The sequence below is a fragment of the Pyrus communis genome, chromosome 14, assembly GCF_041283825.1.
Source record: "Pyrus communis isolate YQ-2024b chromosome 14, ASM4128382v1, whole genome shotgun sequence".
NCBI classification, from domain to species: Eukaryota; Viridiplantae; Streptophyta; class Magnoliopsida; order Rosales; family Rosaceae; genus Pyrus; species Pyrus communis.
In genome coordinates, this window is record NC_142578.1 from 2,374,290 (window position 1) to 2,394,862 (window position 20,573).

The 20,573-nt window shown below is 37.2% G+C and overlaps 3 protein-coding genes across 3 annotated transcripts; 1 reads left to right on the forward strand and 2 right to left on the reverse strand.

The window, feature by feature from the left end:
• Positions 1 to 1,343: 1,343 nt before the first annotated feature.
• Positions 1,344 to 5,828, reverse strand: LOC137713255 (uncharacterized). Its single transcript, XM_068452547.2, has 4 exons — positions 5,579 to 5,828; positions 4,986 to 5,222; positions 4,649 to 4,682; positions 1,344 to 2,020 (listed from the first exon to the last, which is right to left on the reverse strand). Exons 1-4 carry the CDS (start codon positions 5,631 to 5,633, stop codon positions 1,669 to 1,671), a joined length of 678 nt encoding a protein of 225 aa, XP_068308648.2. The 5' UTR covers positions 5,634 to 5,828; the 3' UTR covers positions 1,344 to 1,668.
• Positions 5,829 to 9,694: 3,866 nt separating this feature from the next.
• Positions 9,695 to 14,816, forward strand: LOC137712968 (chaperone protein ClpB1). Its single transcript, XM_068452184.2, is given in 8 exon segments — positions 9,695 to 9,905; positions 11,471 to 12,632; positions 12,767 to 12,948; positions 13,042 to 13,664; positions 13,756 to 14,035; positions 14,122 to 14,319; positions 14,410 to 14,602; positions 14,605 to 14,816. Coding segments are annotated over 7 exon segments (2,676 nt in total). The 5' UTR covers positions 9,695 to 9,905; positions 11,471 to 11,503; the 3' UTR covers positions 14,676 to 14,816.
• Positions 14,817 to 15,281: 465 nt separating this feature from the next.
• Positions 15,282 to 19,870, reverse strand: LOC137713672 (PLASMODESMATA CALLOSE-BINDING PROTEIN 1). The gene is made up of 4 exons (XM_068453003.2): positions 19,683 to 19,870; positions 19,113 to 19,349; positions 18,944 to 18,977; positions 15,282 to 16,253 (listed from the first exon to the last, which is right to left on the reverse strand). Exons 1-4 carry the CDS (start codon positions 19,735 to 19,737, stop codon positions 15,947 to 15,949), a joined length of 633 nt encoding a protein of 210 aa, XP_068309104.2. The 5' UTR covers positions 19,738 to 19,870; the 3' UTR covers positions 15,282 to 15,946.
• Between the last annotated feature and the right edge of the window lie 703 nt (positions 19,871 to 20,573).

Consider the following 20,573-nt stretch of genomic DNA (forward strand, 5'->3'; position numbering starts at 1 on the left):
AGTGTAGCATTACTCATTATTTTTTGGTAACCAAATTGTACAAGTGCAAACGTAAAGAGCGAAGACGTGTTTGGTGACACAACGAAAATGAAAAACATTGCAACATCTTGGACAATTTGTCTAGTATGGTTTGGTGCATAGCATGAATTGTTGTTTTAATTTATGCCATGGGCCGATTCATTCTAAAATTTTCTCACGTTAAAAAATCTGGTAATTAGAAACACAAATGAGACTTAGAAAGCCTATATTGTCCCTGATTTTTTGTGCTATATCAGGGTAAATTTGAGATTGTGTATATAACGTAGTTTATGAATCCGAAGATTAAGACTAGTAGAGAGAAGTTGCGATGTGAATATATCATCTGGTGATGCAGAAGGATGATTTTGTTGACGACGGAGTTTTAGCCATTTGCAGGAAGTTGGTGAGGGAAATAAATTCAACATTAAAGGGTCTATATGCTCAACCAACGCCAGATTATGATGGACCACCATGACAATGTGTTTCCCTCAATATATATATATATATATATATATATGGAAAATTAAGATTTGGTTCCTAGTTACCAATGCTCGAGACTGAATTGTAATCATAGTAAAATTTCTCTGAAGTAATACTCTGTAAGGCAATAACCTACTTAAAGTCATTAAAAATTTCGTTCTCAACTTGGGACTAGTTATCTATATGAATAAACTCTGCATTGTAATAAGTTATCATTTTCTTGGTCTGGTCTTGGAAAAAACGTCTCCACATGGTAATAATTATCAATGAGTGTACAAATATGCAATATCGCAAATAAAAGTTTAAAATAACCTACACTCTTTCCCTAGATTTGTTTGAGACAACACTTTAGTTTTGGGAATTGATGTCACATTTTTTAATATGCAGGTACATATACACTTAAAAAATTTTATTTACAAAATACAACATTTATTAAAGATAAATAAATCAATGAATTGAATTCTTTAACGACACCACAATTAAGTAATAACATCCTAAAGTCAAAACATTGGTTTGGTCTCAATTTTATGAGTAGCAAATTGTACTCGGATTCAAATAAATGCAACTGAAAGTACGGTTCAACAACAGGGGCACCATAAATAAACGACGACCATTGCATGATTCAAACATGTAACAAGTCATTCTTACTTATAGGTGAAATAATCCAACGCGTGCATAAATTGCTTACAAAATGAAAGATGATGAACAAGAATCCATCTGTGATTTGTTTGCAATTAGAAACGACTCGATTCTTATACGTAAGAAACCAATTATAAGTAACGTGAGAAAATACCCAAAATAATAAAAAATCAAGAAAACAACCAAACCCGTGAAACAAAACCATGTAAGAAAACAGTCCCAATAATACTCATCAAATTAATAGACTAGCGAGTAGTGCACTCTCAGATTAGATCCCAACTAATGTACAAAAAAAAACCAGAGACAGAAAGACAGATGCTTCACAGTTCACACCACCCAAAAGGAATCAAAAGTCCATCTGCTTTTCCCCACAGCTGCTTTTTTCCCAAATAGTACAATAATTTAATTACTTAGAACTTTAGGAGGGCAATGGAGATGCAAAAATACAAAGAACTTAGCAAGGATGTCCCCTAAGATGTTCATATTTGCACATCCTACCCCACCTCCTCCTCACGCCCACTAAATTTCTTATCAGGCCCACCAAAGCATCAAGCCTGAGAAGAATAGGGTTAGGAGAGAAGAAAACAAGCTAGTAGTGTCAATAGGTCTAATCACACCGCTGTCGTCCGTGTTGATGCCAGCTCCCGATGGCCCTACTCCCGTGCCAATGCCTCCTAGTACTCCAGGAGTTGCTGTGTATGGGGTGGTGCCCGTAGGTGTTGTACCAGTTGTAGGGGTTGTGCCGGTGGTAGGGGTTGTGCCGGTGGTCGGGGTTGTTCCGGTGGTTGGTGTAGTTCCGGTGATTGGGGTAGTTCCGGTGGTTGGGGTTGTGCCAGTTCCAGTGGTTCCAGTGGATGGTGTTGTCGGAGTTGTGCCTGAGGAGCTGAAGGACAAAGCAAAGCAATACTTAACACACCAAACACAGCAATTAGAAATGCCAGAATCGATGCTGCATGCACACGATCATGTGAAGCATACAGAATGGGAGAATACAAAATAAAACTCATGGAAACAATTAATAATTTTACACGAAAATTTACGATGCCGTATGGTTATGCAGTGCCTGAACAAAGACCGTGCAGCATAATGCTCATCGGAGATCCTACAAAGCACTCTTTGGCATAGATAATCTCCATCATATGAAATGGAATGTAAAGGAACAAGCATGATATTGCAAAAGCAGTCAACCTTACAGAGATGCTGGTAAAGCAAGCTTTGATCTTCGTCCAGAAACTAGTTCACAGATATGAATAACTATTCAAAGTTGCATCCAATGACGAAGACAGTGAACATTTTATGCCATGCTGCACTGTCACGACCCAAGAAAACATAATATTTCTTCGGATCATATTTAGGCATGTACAATCGTATAAGCTGATTTAAACTTATGCCTGATCAACAAAACTGAGCTGACTGACACACCTAGAAGCATGTGGCTTCGACATCACTGAGTCCCTATTTTCATTTTTATGAAGAAAACTATGACTCACTTGAGATTTTCACATAAACATACGCCGTTTCAGCAAAATGTGATCCTCCATTGGAGATCAGTCACTTACTGCGGATTCAAAGGCTATTCATTTCCTATTCCGTTGAAGTACTTTGTTTAGGAGAGATTTTTCAGTATGCCAAGAACACAACCCCAATACACCAAGTATTACAATACAAGTAGTTGAATACTTACGAATAACTTTCTCTCCACTTGTATTATAACACTTGGTGTACCATGCTGTGTTTTCGGCCCATTGAAATATTTCTCCTAAACATTGTTGAGAGGGGATAATTATTAATTAATCACTAATATAAATATGATAGGCCCCATCTGCATACTGAGTCCAAATCCACTAATCTATGAGAGGAGGGAAGCACAGCACTACTTTTAAACAAAAGCAGTTAAAGTACATTAGCATCAAAGGCCTTTCCGGAAAGCTTTTGAATTAAAAAATTACCTTAAGTACTAATTCAAAATGTTAGAAATATTTTACTGTTGAATGAGATGCATCAAGTGTAGACCATCATAAACCTGGGAAAAAATTTAAAGCAAAAGGAGAGAAATAAGGAACAATAATACATGCGCCATCCGGAAGCCCACCAATAATACAATGCCATGTGAGAAAGTTAAAACACACGACATTATATTTCTCTTGACGTCCCAGATGGCCATGCAAGTGTCACGGATAAGATTCATAAAACTCGTGCACAATTGTTCCTCATTTATTTTCTAAAAAAAAATAAAACACATGATTTGCTTAATAGGCAAATTTAAACCATGGTGGAGTGGGGATTAAAAAGGCACGGCCGTCGAGAATACAAAACTTCAAAAAAGAAGGCTCAAATCTCCAAAAGACTGAGCATCCCAAAGCATATATGAGGACAAAAGCTCTTTTACCACAGGTGTGTGGCCACTACTTTTGATTTTTTGACTCTCTGTGCGGCCACAGATGTACTGCATAACGTGAAAAATGCAGTGTACGGCGCCTGAAGCCAAAAAGGTAACTTCTTTGTTGGCAATGGGCAAGATGGTAATTCTGTGACAACTTTTTTAACCCTTTTTACTGTTATTTTCAACAAGATTAAACCTTTTCCGCCCCTTGGGCAGTAAATAAAAAGCATTGGATACCCAATTATTTGGGAAAATTTACTGAGCTCCACTACCAAAAAATGGGCAATGAGTCATGAATCATGATACAAATTACAATACTAGTCAAACCATAAAAAGAGCTCAATTAGATTGAACAAAGCAAAAAGAAAAAGGAGGGTGTTGGATAATAATTATAAGGTACATTGAAAGGAAAATGATCTCCGCACGTCGTTATTCTTCTTATGCACACACTTATTTCTATTTACGCCTATGAATGAAAAAATGCGTGAAGAAGAAGAGAAGAAAAAATGCGTGAAGAAATCATTTTTATGTTGAATGTATTAAAATAAAAATAGTGATTAGTTCAAAAAAGTATCTTTTTTTCAATGATAAAGGCATAGGCAATGATGCCTATTGGCCCTCTTCCAACATGCAACGGTGACAAATGTAAAACAAGAAAGCAGAAATTTTCAAGTTGACAGGAATTCGATCCGGTACCACTAAATGTGATAATATAAGTAGTTAAAAAAATATTTGTAAAAAAACACTAGATGTATGAGACAGTGTTCACATACTAAAAAATTTCTCCTTCGGTTAATGAAATGTAACAAGACAGCAGATAACCAAGTTGTTTACAGTCAAATGACCAAGAGGAGTTGTCCCTGTCATATTTTGTCTTTTAATAAAAGTGCTTTTTCCTACCGTTGGACTTATGTTTCATAATCAAGTGTTTCTGCCCTCCCCTAAAATTTGAAATCCAGAAAGTACTGTGGAGTGTGGAGTGTGGAGTGTGGAGTGTCAGGCATCAAATTGAAGACATTCAAAAGATTAAAGCAGTACTAAATACTAATTAACAAAAATAAATAGACAAAAATAAAATAAAACCTTGAAAAACAGAAACTAAAAAAAATTGGTGCAAATTAACCATACCTGGCACTGGCAGGGTAAGTACAACCATTTGAGCCTGTAAAAACACCATGAAATTAAAAAAAGTTACCACCTTTAAACTTTAGTCTTTAATCTAATTAATTTATTCCCAAAAAAATCAATCAAAAAGCTAATAAAATTAAGAAATTTTTAACAAAAAAAAAATCCACGATTCTGTTTATTTTAACGAAAAACCATATTTTTACGTTAAAAAATCAATCCTGATACTATTCGATTCATCCTTTATTTTATCATTATCATTAAAACTCAAAATTTTCAAATTTTTTCCATTAATTTCCCTTAAAATTAAACCCCAAAAGAGAAGGATTTGAGGACTTACTGGGATCGGAGGTAGTAGGGGTTGCAGCGCCAGAAAAGTCACAAGTACCGGTGGATTGGCCCTTCTTCTGGAAAAAGCTGTTGACGGCGTAGCTGCAGTGAGCTTTGATAGTGTTGGGGTTGTAGCAAACTCCATTGGGTTTGATGGGGTTGCAATCTGCCCCGGCTCCACAGGCATAGTCCAGTGCCTTCTGAAGGGCTGCAGGGTCTCCATCTTTGCAAACACACCAGTTTGCTCCTACATAAACATATTTCCCACAAATAAATAAATAAATCAGACTCTCAAAATATTAAAAGGGGTGAGTTTATACATGGTAGGAAGAGCAAAGACCATATCTTTTTTTCTTTTTATTTGAAACCCCAAAAATGCAAACTTCAAAAGAAATATGAAATCTTTTCACATAAATACAAGTTAGAAATTAGAAACAAACAAGGAAAAATGAACACATTGCTAGTAAGGAAAAATGGCATTTTTTAAAACCAAAATAGGATATTGGCTTCATTAGATAAGTAAGATATAGGAAATATGGTAGAGAAAAAATACCCAATTCTCCAAAAAAAATATATATGGAAAATACATAAATGTGTTCTTACTTGATTGGCCAGCCATGGCTAAGAGAAGCAGAGCTGCAAAAGCAAGGGCAACCATGGTTGAAGGGAAAGAGAGAGAGAGTAGCGTGTGGTAAGTTAACAGTGGAGCTCAAAGAAATCTAGCTACTGCTGAAGTTAGATAGAGAAAGGGAGAGAGAGAGAGAGAGAGAGAGAGAAGGAGAAGTGGGATGAGGGTGTGTGAGAGAGAAAGGGAACATGGGTATTTCTCTAGAAACTCAAAAACTCAAAAACCAAAAAATAAAAAAGGAAAAAACTTGGTGATGTTGACGGTGCGGTGATAGTCGCGGTGTGTGTTGTCGGCTTGCGGGTGCCTTTTATTTTTGAGAGTTTTAAGAAACATTTTTTATACAGGTAATTTTTAATGAAAATGACATTTTAAGTTATTCTTAATACTATTCATTTACAATATATTTTTATCCTTTTGACTAAAGTTCAAAATTTTCGAACTCTTTTCGTTAGTTTTTTTTTTTTTTTTTCTCTGTCTCGCTATGTGTATAGTTTTTAACAGGTTTTTAATTAAATGAATTTAAAGGATATATATGCACATGGTTTTGATATACTAATTCTAAGGCCATCTTTAACGCTAGGGCTGGCCAAATAGTTCGTTTTAACCCTCTAATCCTCCAAGATATTAATATTTTAATAAACAGTATATGACCATATTTGCCTATGTCTCCAACCGAGGGTCAAAGGGTCATAGGGCTCATTTTAGCCCTATCACAAAAAATCATCTCTAACTGATAGTCAAATGACCATAAAGCCAAACATAATTTATTATTTAAAAACTACAAATTAAATTTAAAAACAACATTAACTTAAATTTAAATAATACAACATCGTAAATTTAATATTTATAATCAACATCATTTTTATTATCCGTCATTGTAAGAGTATAGTCAGAGGTAAACAACTGTCGCCGAGTCATAATTTCTTCTGTTTTTTCTATCAAAATAGGTCTTACTTATTGGAGTGTAATTTGAAGTGCTCCTTTCCATATTTTTATCATCCATCTATTATTGTATTTGCTTGGTCCGTTCTTCATAAAACTTTAAGTATTTTTTGGATACACGAGTCCAAACACCGTCATTTGTTTGACAATTCCCCCTCACACTATCTTCCGACACCCATCTATAAGCCTTGCAAATAACTTATTCTTCTTTTCGGCTCCAAACCCTACCTTTCATTGTAGACGAGGCCATTTGAAAATTATTGAAAAAATTGAAAGATAGATTTTTGAAAGAGGAAAGAAAATATAAGAATTGAAATGGTGTAGGAATGGTGAAAATTTTGCGATGAATGGTTTAGGTATTTATAGGAAAAAAACTAGAATTTTTAAGAATAAAAAAAAAAAAAATTGAATCCAACGGTAATTGAAGTCAGCTAGCCGTTGGATTCAAATTTTTCTTTAAACAATCATGTCAAATATAACGGACATGAATATATTTATATTAATTATACTCTTGTCAGTTATATCTGACATGATTGCTCTGATTTTCTGGCCAGCCCTTTGGCCCTTTTAGATTCTGTGGGGCTCACGAGCCCTCTGACCTAGCCCTCAGTTAGAGACGGTTTCGGGCTATTTTCAGCCGTCTGGCTCTCTGGACCCTTCGGTTGGAGATGGCCTAATGGGTTACCTAGGACTCGAACCCAGAACTAGTCGGATGGAGTAAATAATTTCCTTGATTTTCAAATTTTAAATTAGGTAAAAAAATCCCGACTGCTGCTGGGCAGTTTTTGGATATCAAACAGACTTCCCCATAAGGTAATTTTAACATGGCAGATTACGATTTCATGTTCTTTTTAACTCCCCAATAGCGGTTCTTTTCACCCTTCCCTCACGGTATTACTTCACTATCGGTCACCCATAAGTATTTAGCCTTGTAAGGTGATCCTTGCTGATTCACATGGGATTCCACGTGTCCCATGCTAAGACCCAACCCAACAGCTGCCGAGTGGGCGGGGGATAAGCTTGTAATTTCTTATTTTTAGTTATGCTTTTCTAAACTCTATTTTAAGGGTAAATTATACCTTACCACCTCAGGTTTGAGGTTTATTGCAATCTCATACAACATCTTCAAAACATTTCACTTTCATACCTCAAGTACTATTTTATTTCAATATAATATATCCGTTACATTTTTCATCTATTTGATCCGTTAAGAGCTAACGTGGCTACCAAATTTATGCCACGTGACAAAAAAAAAATAATTTTTTATACATTAAAAATATTATAATAATTTATCCTATTAAAAAAAGTAATAATAATCATCTTCTTCCCTGAGCCCTTCCCTTTCCCTGCAACCCAATCCCACAAGTCCCACCAACCCTCAAATCCTCCTTCCCAAAAATCATTCCCTTCACCATTTTCATCCCCACCCCCAATCCTAACACCACCGAACTGCTCACCTCCCACTTCATCTGCCCTTCCTCCTCCACCCTCCTCACAGCCTCATTCATCCACCTGCCATCGACACCCCCGCCCTCGCAAGTTCCAATCTTTAAGGTCCCAAGTCGTTGTTCCAGCAGTCGGTTTGACCGCTAATCCAGCCTCCCACTTCATCGACAATGCAGACGGTGGTAGTGGTGCTTTTTTTTTTTTTGGGGTTTGGGGTTCGAGAGAGAGAATGAGTGATGATTCCTTTTGGTGGTTTCTAAGAATCAAAAACCCATTTCAAGTATTTCGAAGTTTTCGGTTTTATAGATCATTTCCTTTTATTTCAATTTATGGAATTCAACATGAAGTGAATGATGATTCCTTTTGGTGTAGTTTTTCTTCTTCTTTTTCTTTTGGGTCAAGTTTTTTAGTGAGAATTAGGTGTTAATTCTGGTAGAAAATGTGGATATGTGGTTGGATGTTGATTCATACACATTAATATACTCTGCTCCTCCTTAATCTTATCGGCTTTTTTCGGATAATTTTGATTTGTTTATCTCTGCCAATTGCCATGGATTGTTAGGGTTTGTCTGATTTTGGGGGTTTGGGGTTCGAGAGAGAGAGAGAGAGAGTGAGGAGAGTGGACGAGGGTCAGGGGAATGGGTTTCTGGGTTTTAACTCTTTTGTTTTAATGGGTTTTTGGATTTGGATTTGCTAGGTTTTGTTTCAAAGCATGGCACGTGGAATTATAGGGATTTGCAATGTTTGATCCATGGCGAGGAAGGGATGAAGGGTGTAGGGAGGGAGGAAGATGCGTGGAGAGGGAGGGATGAAAAGTGCAGGGAGGGAGGGAGGCAGGGGATGAAGGTTACGGGTTTTTGGGTTTTCAAATATATATATATTTTTCAATAAGGTAATAAATAAATAAAATTGGCACGTGGCATAAATTTGGCAGTCACGTCAGCTTTTAACGAATCAATGGATGAAAAATGTAACGGATGTATTATATTGAAATAAAATAGTAATTGAGGTATGAAAGTGAAATGTTTTGAAGATGTTGTATGAGATTGCAATAGATCTCAAATCTGAGGTGGTAAAATGTAACTTACCCCTATTTTAATTATAATATTTTCATTGTAACTCAAAAGTAGTTAGTTTATTCTTTAAAATTCAAAATCCGTTGCATTTTGCCCCCTCAGACACAATTTGATTCGCGACATATTACCTTAGATATGTTAGTTTCTTATGTGTGGGTTTGATTTAGGTGAGCCAAGCGAATCAATTTCCTTTCTAATTTTTTTTCATCTCTTCAATTTCTTTTAGGGAAGTGTTATTGGCACTCCAAAAATCTCATTCTACACTCCTCACTAGTGTAATTTTTCTTTCATATTATAGAAAATTTGGAGTGTAGAATGAGATTTTTAGAGTGCTAATAACAATTCCCTTTTTTTAAACTTAATATTATCTGATTATTGAATGTTTACGCATAATCAAATTTATTGCACATGTCGTACATTCTTATTGAATGTTGGCTCACATATATAATGTTGGCTCAAATTTAGTGCTAATAACATTCTTATATGTTACTGTGTCGTTCTATCCGATGCAAAACTATATGTACTTGTGACGAAGTGCTTAACTAAGTTTACCTCTTGTCAAAATACAAACAGCATTCATTCCTTGGTCATCAACTTATACATCATCTTTTTGTAAAGTAGTAACGTGGTGTGGACGTCACATTCATGTGTCACTGCAAATTTTTCAGCGTACCCGGTACAGTGGAGTTTCTCCTCCTTAAATTCTCACTCACAATCACCCGTCAGAAAAAACTCAACGATTCGATCAACCGAAAGAAATACCATTTCAAATTCTTGAAACGCAATTGTGTATTTACCCGCCATTGTTGCAGAAAAGCTTCAGCTTCCTCCTCATAAGGTACGTCCAAGATTTCTCTTGCTTCTCTCTCTCTCTGAATCTTTGAGTTTTTAGAGTTGATTTCCATATGGGTTTTGAACGAATTAATTGAAGTAGTAAAGTCTCTGTCGTTTTTCAATCTCGGAAAAAGAATTGAAGAAGTTCAAGAATTTCGTAAATTGGGAAGACATGATCAATGATTGCATGTTTTATTTATACGCTCTGTTTTCGCCTTTCGATATTTGTTGAATCAAATTGAAAGGAACCCCGGTGAACAAGTTTTAATTTTTATTTGAATTGCGTGTTGCCAAGATGGAAAATTGAAGAAGTTCATGAGTTTCGTAAATTGGGAAAGGTTTGATCAAGGGTTCTTTGTGTTCTTGGGTTGAATTGAAAAGAACCCAGATAAAATATTTTTATTTCTAGTTGAAATTAAAGAAACCCAGATGGAGAGTTTTAATTTTTATTTGAATTGCAAAATTCTAAGTTTTGTTTAAACTGAAGGAACTTATACATAATTTTTGAATTTTTACTGTATTTTTTTATCCGAAAAATTTAACTTTCCTCCTCCAAACTCATTTTTTCGTCCGTTTTTATATTTTTTAGATCCCTAAAGGAAGTATTATTGACACTCCAAATATCTCATTATACACTCCTCACAAGTGTATCTTTCTTTTCTAATAGAAAGTTTGAAGTGTAGAATGAGATTTTTAGAATGCTAATAATAATTTATATCCCTAATATACCCCATCTAGGCCAGTATGGAAAGTTCTTGTAATTTTGTTTTAATTGATCACGTGCATTGAATTTGGCAAGGTCTTGTAGCCACGAAATATGGTTCTAGATGGAGGAATTAATTTGGAAATTTTTAAAATTTTGACAATAAATTTCAATTTGAATATGCCTAATTTAGTGTTTATTTTCAACAATATCTATTGTTTAATTTTATGAAAATAATTTATCTACTATGAAAATTAATTTTATGAAAACAATATCATTGTTTAATTTTATACCTATAGTATAATTACATGAAAATAGTTTACCTACTGTGAAAATTATTATTTTTTAAAACAATATCTACTGTTTAATTTCATGAAAATAATTTACCTACTGTATAATTACATGAAAAATTTTACCTACTATGAAAATTAATTTTTTGAAAACAGTATGTTTAATTTTATGAAAATAATTTACCTACTGTATGATTACATGAAAATTAATGTGCCTACTTTTTAAATTTGTAACAAAATTAATTTACCTACTTATTTTAATGGTATTAGTATACATAAATGTAGAATATATGTCCGTATATATTTGATCTTATTAGGCTTTGGATTGGAGGAGGTCACACAAAATTAAAAATATATTAAACAAATTAAATAAACACAAATTCATGGACATCTTTTATCCAACATGACATCATATTTAAAATTTGTGTTTTATTTAGAAGTTATAATATATGTGGATTTTTGTCTAGTGTTTAAATCTAAAGAACCCTTTTTTAGAAGTTGCGTTTTATTTAGAAGTTGCAAGGACTTAAATCTAAAGAACCCTTTTTTTAATTATCTCACCCATGTTGTTTGCAGTGCTTGTTAGGTATCATAAATTGGTGAAGGAAAATGAACCCTGGTAAGTTTACGCACAAGACCAATGAGACTATTGCTGGAGCTCATGTCCTGGCCATGGATGCTGGCCATGCGCAGTTCACGCCACTCCATCTTGCAACCACATTGGTATCTGATCCCAGTGGCACTTTCAGCCAAGCCATTGCCAATGCCGGTGGCAGTGTAGACGCTGCGAAGTCTGTGGAGAGGGTGTTCAACCAGGCCCTGAAGAAGCTCCCATCTCAGTCACCTCCGCCGGATGAAGTCCTAGCCAGTTCATCTCTCATCAAAGTGATTAGGAGAGCGCAGTCAGCGCAGAAGACAAGAGGGGACACACACTTGGCCGTTGATCAGTTGATTCTTGGTCTTCTTGAGGATTCTAAGATTGGTGACTTATTGAAGGAAGCCGGCATTGCCACGGCCAGAATGAAATCTGAAGTCGAAAAGCTTCGCGGGAAGAAGGTGGAGAGTGCTTCTGGGGATACTACATTTCAGGCATTGAAGACTTACGGACGGGACCTTGTTGAGCAGGCTGGAAAACTTGACCCGGTTATTGGCCGTGACGAGGAAATAAGGAGAGTGGTGAGGATTCTTTCGAGGAGGACTAAGAACAACCCCGTTCTAATTGGAGAGCCGGGAGTTGGGAAGACTGCTGTGGTTGAAGGGCTGGCTCAGAGGATAGTTGGTGGGGATGCCCCTAGTAATCTGGCTGATGTAAGGCTCATTGCATTGGATATGGGGGCCAAGTATCGAGGGGAGTTTGAGGAGCGGTTAAAGGTGGTTGTGAAGGAAGTGGAAGAGGCTGAGGGGAAGGTGATTCTGTTTATTGATGAAATTCACCTTGTTCTTGGCGCTGGAAGGACGGAGGGATCCATGGATGCAGCCAACCTGTTCAAGCCAATGCTCGCACGGGGGCAACTTCAGTACATTGGCGCAACAACTCTTGAGGAGTACAGAAAATGTGTAGAGAAGGATGCTGCATTTGAGAGAAGGTTCCAGCAGGTTTATGTGGCGGAGCCTAGTGTTCCGGATACAATTAGCATCCTTCGAGGTTTGAAAGAGAGGTATGAGGGTCACCACTGTGTCCGGATTCTGGACAGAACTCTTGTTGTTGCTGCACAGCTTTCGAGTCGTTACATCACAGGTATAAATTAGAAATAGCTAACAATTGTGGTCTCTTTTCTATGTTTAGGGATTTGTAAGCTTTCAATTTTGAAATTAACCTTCTGTATAAAATTACTTGGTATTGAAGTTATCCTCTTTGCTTTTGTTTTGTAGGGCGACATCTCCCTGACAAGGCGATTGATCTAGTTGACGAAGCTTGTGCGAATGTGAGAATCCAACTTGACAGCCAACCTGAAGAAATCAATAACCTTGAAAGGAAGAGGATGCCGCTGGAAGTTGAGCTTCATGCACTTGAGAAAGAAAAGGACAAGGCTAGCAAAGCTCGTCTTGTCGAGGTGATTACTTGATCCATAACTTATTAGAGAATATTTGTCTGATGAAGTCTTTCTTTGTTCTTATGTTCGTTGTTCCTGCCATTTTATTCACAGGTGCGAAAAGAGCTTGATGAACTGAGAGACAAGCTTCAGCCACTGGTGATGAAGTATAGAAAGGAGAAGAAAAGGGTTGATGAGCTTCGAAAGCTTAAGCAGAAGCGTGAAGAGCTCTTGGTAGCTTTAGCAGAGGCCGAAAGAAGATATGATTTGGCTAGGGCTGCTGACTTGAGTTGTGGCCCTATTCAGGAAGTGGAAACCACCATCGCAAAACTTGAAGGTAGTACTGCCGAAAACTTGATTTTGACAGAGACGGTTGGACCAGAACAAATTGCAGAGGTGGTAAGCCGTTGGACCGGCATACCTGTCACACGGCTTGGCCAGAATGACAAAGAAAGGTTAATTGGACTTGCGGAAAGGTTGCATAAGAGAGTAGTGGGGCAAGACCAGGCAGTTGATGCTGTCGCCGAGGCGGTTTTAATGTCAAGAGCAGGGCTAGGAAGGCCACAACAACCTACTGGTTCATTCCTCTTCTTGGGCCCAACTGGTGTCGGTAAAACCGAGCTTGCGAAGGCGCTTGCTGAACAACTTTTTGATGACGAGAATCTGATTGTCAGAATTGACATGTCCGAGTATATGGAACAACATTCTGTCTCGCGCTTAATTGACGCTCCCCCTGGGTAATTGCATTTATAGTTTTCTTCGCTCGAGCATGTTTGTCAGCTCAGCTGCGGCATTATGAATGAATTCTGACTCATTCATATTTTACAGGTATATTGGTCACAATGAAGGCGGGCAACTCACGGAGGCCGTGAGGCGGAGGCCTTACAGTGTTGTATTGTTTGATGAAATGGAGAAGGCTCACACCGCCGTTTTCAACACACTCCTGCAAGTCTTGGATGATGGAAGACTAACCGATGGACAAGGCCGTACAGTTGATTTCAGAAACACAGTGATCATCATGACTTCAAACTTGGGAGCAGAACATCTCCTCTCTGGTTTGATGGGCAAGTGTTCGATGCAGGTTGCTCGCGATGAAGTTATGCAAGAGGTATCATCTTTGGTTACCCCAAATTTGAATTATGATTGCGTATCGCTTCATTCTTTCAATACTTAACTAGTTTGATTCTTGAATAGGTGAGAAGGCACTTGAGGCCTGAGCTGCTGAACCGTCTCGATGAGATTGTTGTATTTGACCCTCTCTCTCGCGATCAACTGAGGAAGGTTGCCAGATTGCAAATGAAAGATGTTGCAGCCCGACTGGCCGAGAGGGGCATTGCTATGGTACTCACCGATGCAGCGTTGGATAACATTCTGGAAGAGAGTTATGATCCCGTGAGTATCGGTTTTACGAATCCAAAAATCTTTTCTCTGCATACTCCTGTGCGATATGAAACACTAAACGAGTACTCTTTTCGTTTTCAGGTTTACGGTGCCAGACCTATTAGGAGATGGCTGGAGAAGAAGGTGGTGAAGGAGTTGTCGCGGATGCTGGTGCGAGAAGAAATAGATGAAAACTCGACCGTGTTCATAGATGCAGCGCCAACCGGAAGCGGGCTGGTGTATAGGGTTGAGAAGAACGGAGGGCTTGTGGATGCGGCGATGGGGCAGAAGTCGGATGTGATGCCAATCAGGCTGTGAAGAAGATGAAGATTGAGGAAATGGATGAAGATCTTGACATGGATGAGTAAAATAGGTTGTCAACTTGTAAGGAAACTCTTCTGTTTTCTGCAGCGTGTCTGTAATGACGTTCCAACTGTTTTAACTGTGTTTTTTGAGTCTTATTTCTCTTGTACTGGGTTGCTTTGTATAATTAAAAGTCCTTTGTAATATGCTTCGGTGTATCTTATTGTGTATCTTGATTAAAGATCTAACGGCTAAAATCTCGCTTATAACTGCTAAAATTTCAGTTGCAACGGTTAAAATCTGTGTGTGATTTGATGAAAATTATACAGCTCCAAAAATACTCCGCCCTTAAATTTGATAAAAATTGTGTTGCTCTCTTACTAAGATTGAGACCTCAATATAATGGAGGTTAGCTGCTCTTTACGCAACCAAGTTCATCCAAAGTATCGCCAATATCAACAAATACCTTATGATCCATTAACGATACATCATCTTATAAATTTAAGTACGTACATTCGTATGTATACTTAATAAAATTAAAACAAATGAATTTTGTTTTGAAGAGCAACGGCAGAGTGACTTGATTCATAAGAACCAAACAATACAAGAGAGAAGAACTGAACAATACCCGATGATGCCGTATTAGGTACATATTCTCCAGTGATCAAATCTAATGCAAAGACGATAAGAGACATCAAATTTGGTACTCAATGTCCACACAAAGCCGTCGCTCAAACAAGCGAGGTCACAACAACCATTGCTAAAACAAGAAGGCCGCAACAAGTTGTCCAAGCAACCACAAAACAATAAAACTATTTAATCCAAGAATAGAACCACAAATCAGCTCGTCTTCCTATCAAGGGCAACACCACTGCTAGACAATATGTTGCCCGCATCGAAAAGACGCCACAGGCGTGGCCTAGTAAGGCGGCTCAGCCGCGGGTAAGTCGAGGAGCGCACAACCATCATGGAAAACGAGTTGTAGGAAGTGAATCCGACCCACTCCAACGATAAATATTGCCCACAACCACGAATCAAGGCCAAATTCGAAGCCCTGCCCAAATGAATTTTGTTTCCATCCACTTGATTCAGCATTAAGGTTGAAGGCATCCAAATATAGTTGCATTGGGACTTCCTAGTTGAAGTCAAGTTCCATTTCTACGTGTTCAGGCTGTAACCACACTACAAAAGTAATCATGCACACACGCGCGCACACACATATATATATGTATGTATATATATGTGTATGTAGCTTTCTGAATCTTTTGTCCTAAGTCTGTACTGAGGCCCATATTTGGATGCCTCCACCTCCTCCTCACGTCCACTAAATTCCTTTTCAGTCCCACAAAAGCATCAAGCCTGAGAAGAATAGGGTTAGGAGAGAAGAAAACAAGCTAGTAGTGTCAACAGGTCTAATCACACCGCTGTCGTCCGTGGTGATGCCAGCTCCGGATGGCCCTACTCCCGTGCCAATGCCTCCTAGTACTCCAGGAGTTGACGTGTATGGGGTGGTGCCTGTAGGTGTTGTGCCAGTTGTGGGTGTTGTGCTGGTGGTCGGGGTTGTTCCGGTGGTTGGGGTAGTTCCGGTGCTTGGGGTTGTGCCGGTTCCAGTAGATGGTGTTGTCGGAGTTGTGCCTGAGGAGCTGAAGGAGAAAGTAAAGCAATATTTAACAGACCAAACACAACAAATAGAAATGCCAACATCGAAGCTGCACGCACATGATCATGTGAAGCATACAGAATGAGAGAATATGAAATAAAACTCACGGAAGATAAACATGTAACAATTTTACATGAAAATTTACGATGCCATATGCTTATGCAGTGCCTGAACAGAGACCGCGCAGCATAAAGCTCATCGGAGATCCTACAAACCACTCTTCGGGATGGATAATCTCCATCATATGAAATGGGGTGTAAAGGAACATGCATGATATTGCAAAAGCAGTCAACCTTAAGAGAGATGCCGGTAAAGCAAGCTTTGATCTTCATCCAGAAACTCGTTCACAGATATGAATTACTATTCAAAGTTGCATCCGATGACGAAGATAATGAACATTTTATGCCATGCTGCACTGTCACGACCCAAGAAAACATAATATTTTTTCGGATCATATTTAGGCATGTGCGACCCAAGTGGTATGTTGCTTCGACGTCACTGAGTCCCTATGTTCATTTTTATGAAGAAAACTATGACTCACTTGAGATTTTCACATAAACATACGCCGTTTCAGCAAAATGTGATTCTCCATTGAAGATCAGTCACTTACTGCGGATTCAAAGGCTATTGATTTCCTATTCCATTAAGTACTTTGTTTAGGAGAGATTTTTCAATATGCCAAGAACACAGCCCCAACACACAGTATTACAATACAAGTGGTTGGATACTTACGAAAAAAAATAACTTTCCCTCCACTTGTGTTATGACACTTGATGTACCATACTGTTTTCCCGGCCCATTGAAATATTTCTCCTAAACATTGTTTGAGAGGGGAAAATTATTAATTAATCACTAATATTAAATACGGTACGCCCCATCTGCATACTGCGTCCAAATCCACTAATGTATGAGAGGAGGGAGCTCAGCACTACTTTTAAACAAAAGTAGTTAAAGTACATTAGCATCAAAGGTATTTCCGGAAAGCTTTTGAATTAAAAAAATTATCGGAAGTACTAATTAAAAATGTTTGAATTATTTTACAGTTGAATGAGATGCATCAAATGTAGACAATCATAAACGTGGGAAAATTTAAAGCAAAAGGAGAGAGACAAGGAACAATAATACATGCGCCATCCGCAATGCCACCAATAACACAATGCCACGTGAGAAAGTTAAAACATACGGCATTGTATTTCTATTGGCGCTCCAAACGGCCATGCAAGTGTCACGGATAAGATTCATAAACTCATGCACAATTGTTTCTAATTTCTTTTCTAGAAAAGATAAAACACATGATATTGCATTATTAGTCCGAGACGCCGCATCCTTAAGCTCAGGCAAATTTAAACCATGGTGGAGCGGGATTAAAAAGGCACGGCCGTCGAGAATACAAAACTTGAAAAAAGCAGGCTCAAATCTCCAAAACACTGAGCATCCCAAAAAAGCATATACGAGGACAAAAGCTCTTTTACCACAGATGTTTGTGGCCACAACTTTTGAATTTTGACTCTGGTCACAGACCATGTATTGCATAATGTGAAAAATGCAGTGCACGGCGCCTGAAGCCAAAAAGGCAATGTCTTTGTTTGCCATGGGCAAGATGGTAATTCAGCACCAACTTTTTTTTACCCTTTTTAATGTTATTTTTTATTTTCAACAAGATTAAAAAAAAAAGCATTGGATACCCAATTATTTGGGAAATTTTACTGAGCTCCAGTACCAAAAAATGGGCAATGAGTCATGAATCATGGTGCAACTTACAATCCTAGTCAAACCGTAAAACGAGCTCAATTAGACTGAACAAAGCAAAAAGAAAAAGGAGGGTGTTGGTTTATAATTATGGAGTATAATGAAAGGGAAATGATTTTCGCACGTCCACATCATTATTCTTCCTATGCACTCTTCTATCCATTTTAAGCCTTCGAATGAATAAAGCAAACGAAAATAAAAGCAAACGAAACATCAAGAGAGAACAAGAAGGAAAAAAGAGCGAGGAAATCATTTTTATGTTGAGTATATTAAAATAAAAACAGTTATTAGTTCAAATAAGCATCTTTTTCAACGATAATGAGACAATGGTGCCCAAAGGCCCTACTTCAACAAGTAAAAGGTGTCAAATGTATAAGAAGAAAGCTCTTCAGTTAGAGAATTTTTTTCAATTTACTGGAAATACCATTCGGTACACTAAGTGTCATAATATGAGTGATTGAATTTTTTTTTTTTTAATATTCAACCAATTATATTATGACACTAGATTAAGAAACCGTGTCCCGACACAAAAAAATTTCTCCTTCGGTTAATGGAATGTAACTACACAGCAGAAGAAAATACTAACCTGAGTTTTTTACAGTCAAATTACTAAATGGAGTAGGGCAACTCTTTTTTTTTTTGGTAAAAGAGTAGGGTAACTCTTTGTCCCTTCAAATGATATTTTTTGTCTTTTAATAAAAGTGCTTTTTCCTACAGTTCTACTTATGTTTTATAATTGTGTTTCTGCCCCCTAAAATTTGAAATCCAGAGTAAGTACTGTGGACTGTGGAGTGTCAGGCATCAAATTGAAGACATTCAAAAGATTCAAGCAGTAGTAATTAACAAAAAAAATGATAGACAAATAAAATAAAACCCTTCAAAAACTGAAAATAAATAAATAAATTTGGTGCAAATTAACCATACCTGGCACTGGCAGGGTAAGTACAACCATTTGAGCCTGTACAAACACCAAGAAATTAAAAAAAGTTACCACCTTTAAACTTTAATCTTTAATCTAATTAATTTATACCCAAAAAAATCAACCAAAAAGCTAAAAAAATTAAACCCAAAAGAGAAGGATTGGGGGACTTACTAGGATCGGAGGTAGTAGGGGTTGCAGCGCCAGAAAAGTCACAAGTACCGGTGGATTGGCCCTTCTTCTGGAAAAAGCTGTTGACGGCGTAGCTGCAGTGAGCTTTGACAGTGTTGGGGTTGTAGCATACTCCGGTGGGTTTTATGGGGTTGCAATCTGCCCCGGCTCCACAGGCATAGTCCAGTGCCTTCTGCAGGGCTGCAGGGTCTCCATCTTTGCAAACACACCAGTTTGCTCCTGCACAAATACAATTCCCACAAATAAATAAATCAGACTCAAAATATGAAAAGGGTTGAGGTTATAGATGGTAGGAAGACCAAAGACCAGATCTTTTTTTCTTTTTATTTGAAACGCCAAAAATGCAAACTTTAAGAGAAATATGAAATCTTATAACATAAATACAAGTTAGAAATTAGAAACAAACGAGGAAAAATGGCATTGTTTAAAAAACTAAAATAGTTTATTGGCTTCATTAGATAAGTAAAATATAGGAAATATGGCAGAGAAAAAATACCCATTTCACCAAAAAAGATATATGCATGCATGGAAAATACGTAAATGTGTTCTTACTTGACTGGCCAGCCATGGCTAAGAGAAGCAGAGCTGCAAAAGCAAGGGCAGCCATTTTTGAAGAGAAAGAGCGTAGTGTGTGGTAAGTTAACAGTGGAGCTCGAAGCAATCTAGCTACTTCTGAAGTGAGAGAGAGAGACAAGGAGAGGTGGGATGAGGGTGTGAGAGAAAAGAGGAAACATGGGTATATCTCTAGAAACACAAAAACCAATATATAAAATATAAAAACGGAAAAAACTTGGTGATGTTGACGGTGCGGTGATAGTGGCTCTGTGTGCAGTGTCGGCTCGCGGGTGCTTTTTCTTTTAGGAAAATTAATGGGAAAATTTTAAAAATTTTAAATTTTAACTATAAGAATAAAATAAAATGTAAAAAGAATAGTATTAAGATTGACTTTTTAGTGTAAAAATGTGATTTTTTTATTAAAGTAAGCAGTTCATTTTAACGAAAAACTTCCGATACTGTTCATTTTAAACGAAAAATCATATTTTTACATTAAGAACATCTCCAACCGATGGCTGACCAGAGGACTCGTTTTAGCCCTCTAGGCCTCCAAGATTCTCAAAGATATTAATATTTTAATGAACAGTACATGACCATATTTGCCTCTGTCTCCAACCGAGGGCCAAACATAATTTATTATTTAAATTTTAAAACTACAGCAACTTAAATTCAAATTCAACAACTTAAATTTAAAAATTACAACAATAACTGACCCAAAAAACCAAAAAAATTAGAACTTAAATTTAATGAATGGTTTAGCTATTTATAGGAAAAAAATTAGAATTTTTAAGAATTTAAAAAAAAAATTGAATACAGCTAGCCGTTGTATTCAATTTTTTTTTTTAAGCAATCCTGTCGATTATAACCGACATGAATACATTTAATTTT

Excerpts from the sequence above, each read along its gene's own strand:
- LOC137713255 (XM_068452547.2), bottom strand. The coding sequence starts at position 5,633 with ATGGTTGCCCTTGCTTTTGCAGCTCTGCTTCTCTTAGCCATGGCTGGC. Across the intron at positions 4,683-4,985 it reads CCCTACTACCTCCGATCCCA|GCTCAAATGGTTGTACTTAC; the intron begins GTAAGTCCTCAA and ends GTGTTTTTACAG. Across the intron at positions 2,021-4,648 it reads ACTTACCCTGCCAGTGCCAG|CTCCTCAGGCACAACTCCGA; the intron begins GTATGGTTAATT and ends TTTGTCCTTCAG.
- LOC137713672 (XM_068453003.2), bottom strand. The coding sequence starts at position 19,737 with ATGGCTGCCCTTGCTTTTGCAGCTCTGCTTCTCTTAGCCATGGCTGGC. Across the intron at positions 18,978-19,112 it reads CCCTACTACCTCCGATCCTA|GCTCAAATGGTTGTACTTAC; the intron begins GTAAGTCCCCCA and ends GTGTTTGTACAG. Across the intron at positions 16,254-18,943 it reads ACTTACCCTGCCAGTGCCAG|CTCCTCAGGCACAACTCCGA; the intron begins GTATGGTTAATT and ends TTTCTCCTTCAG.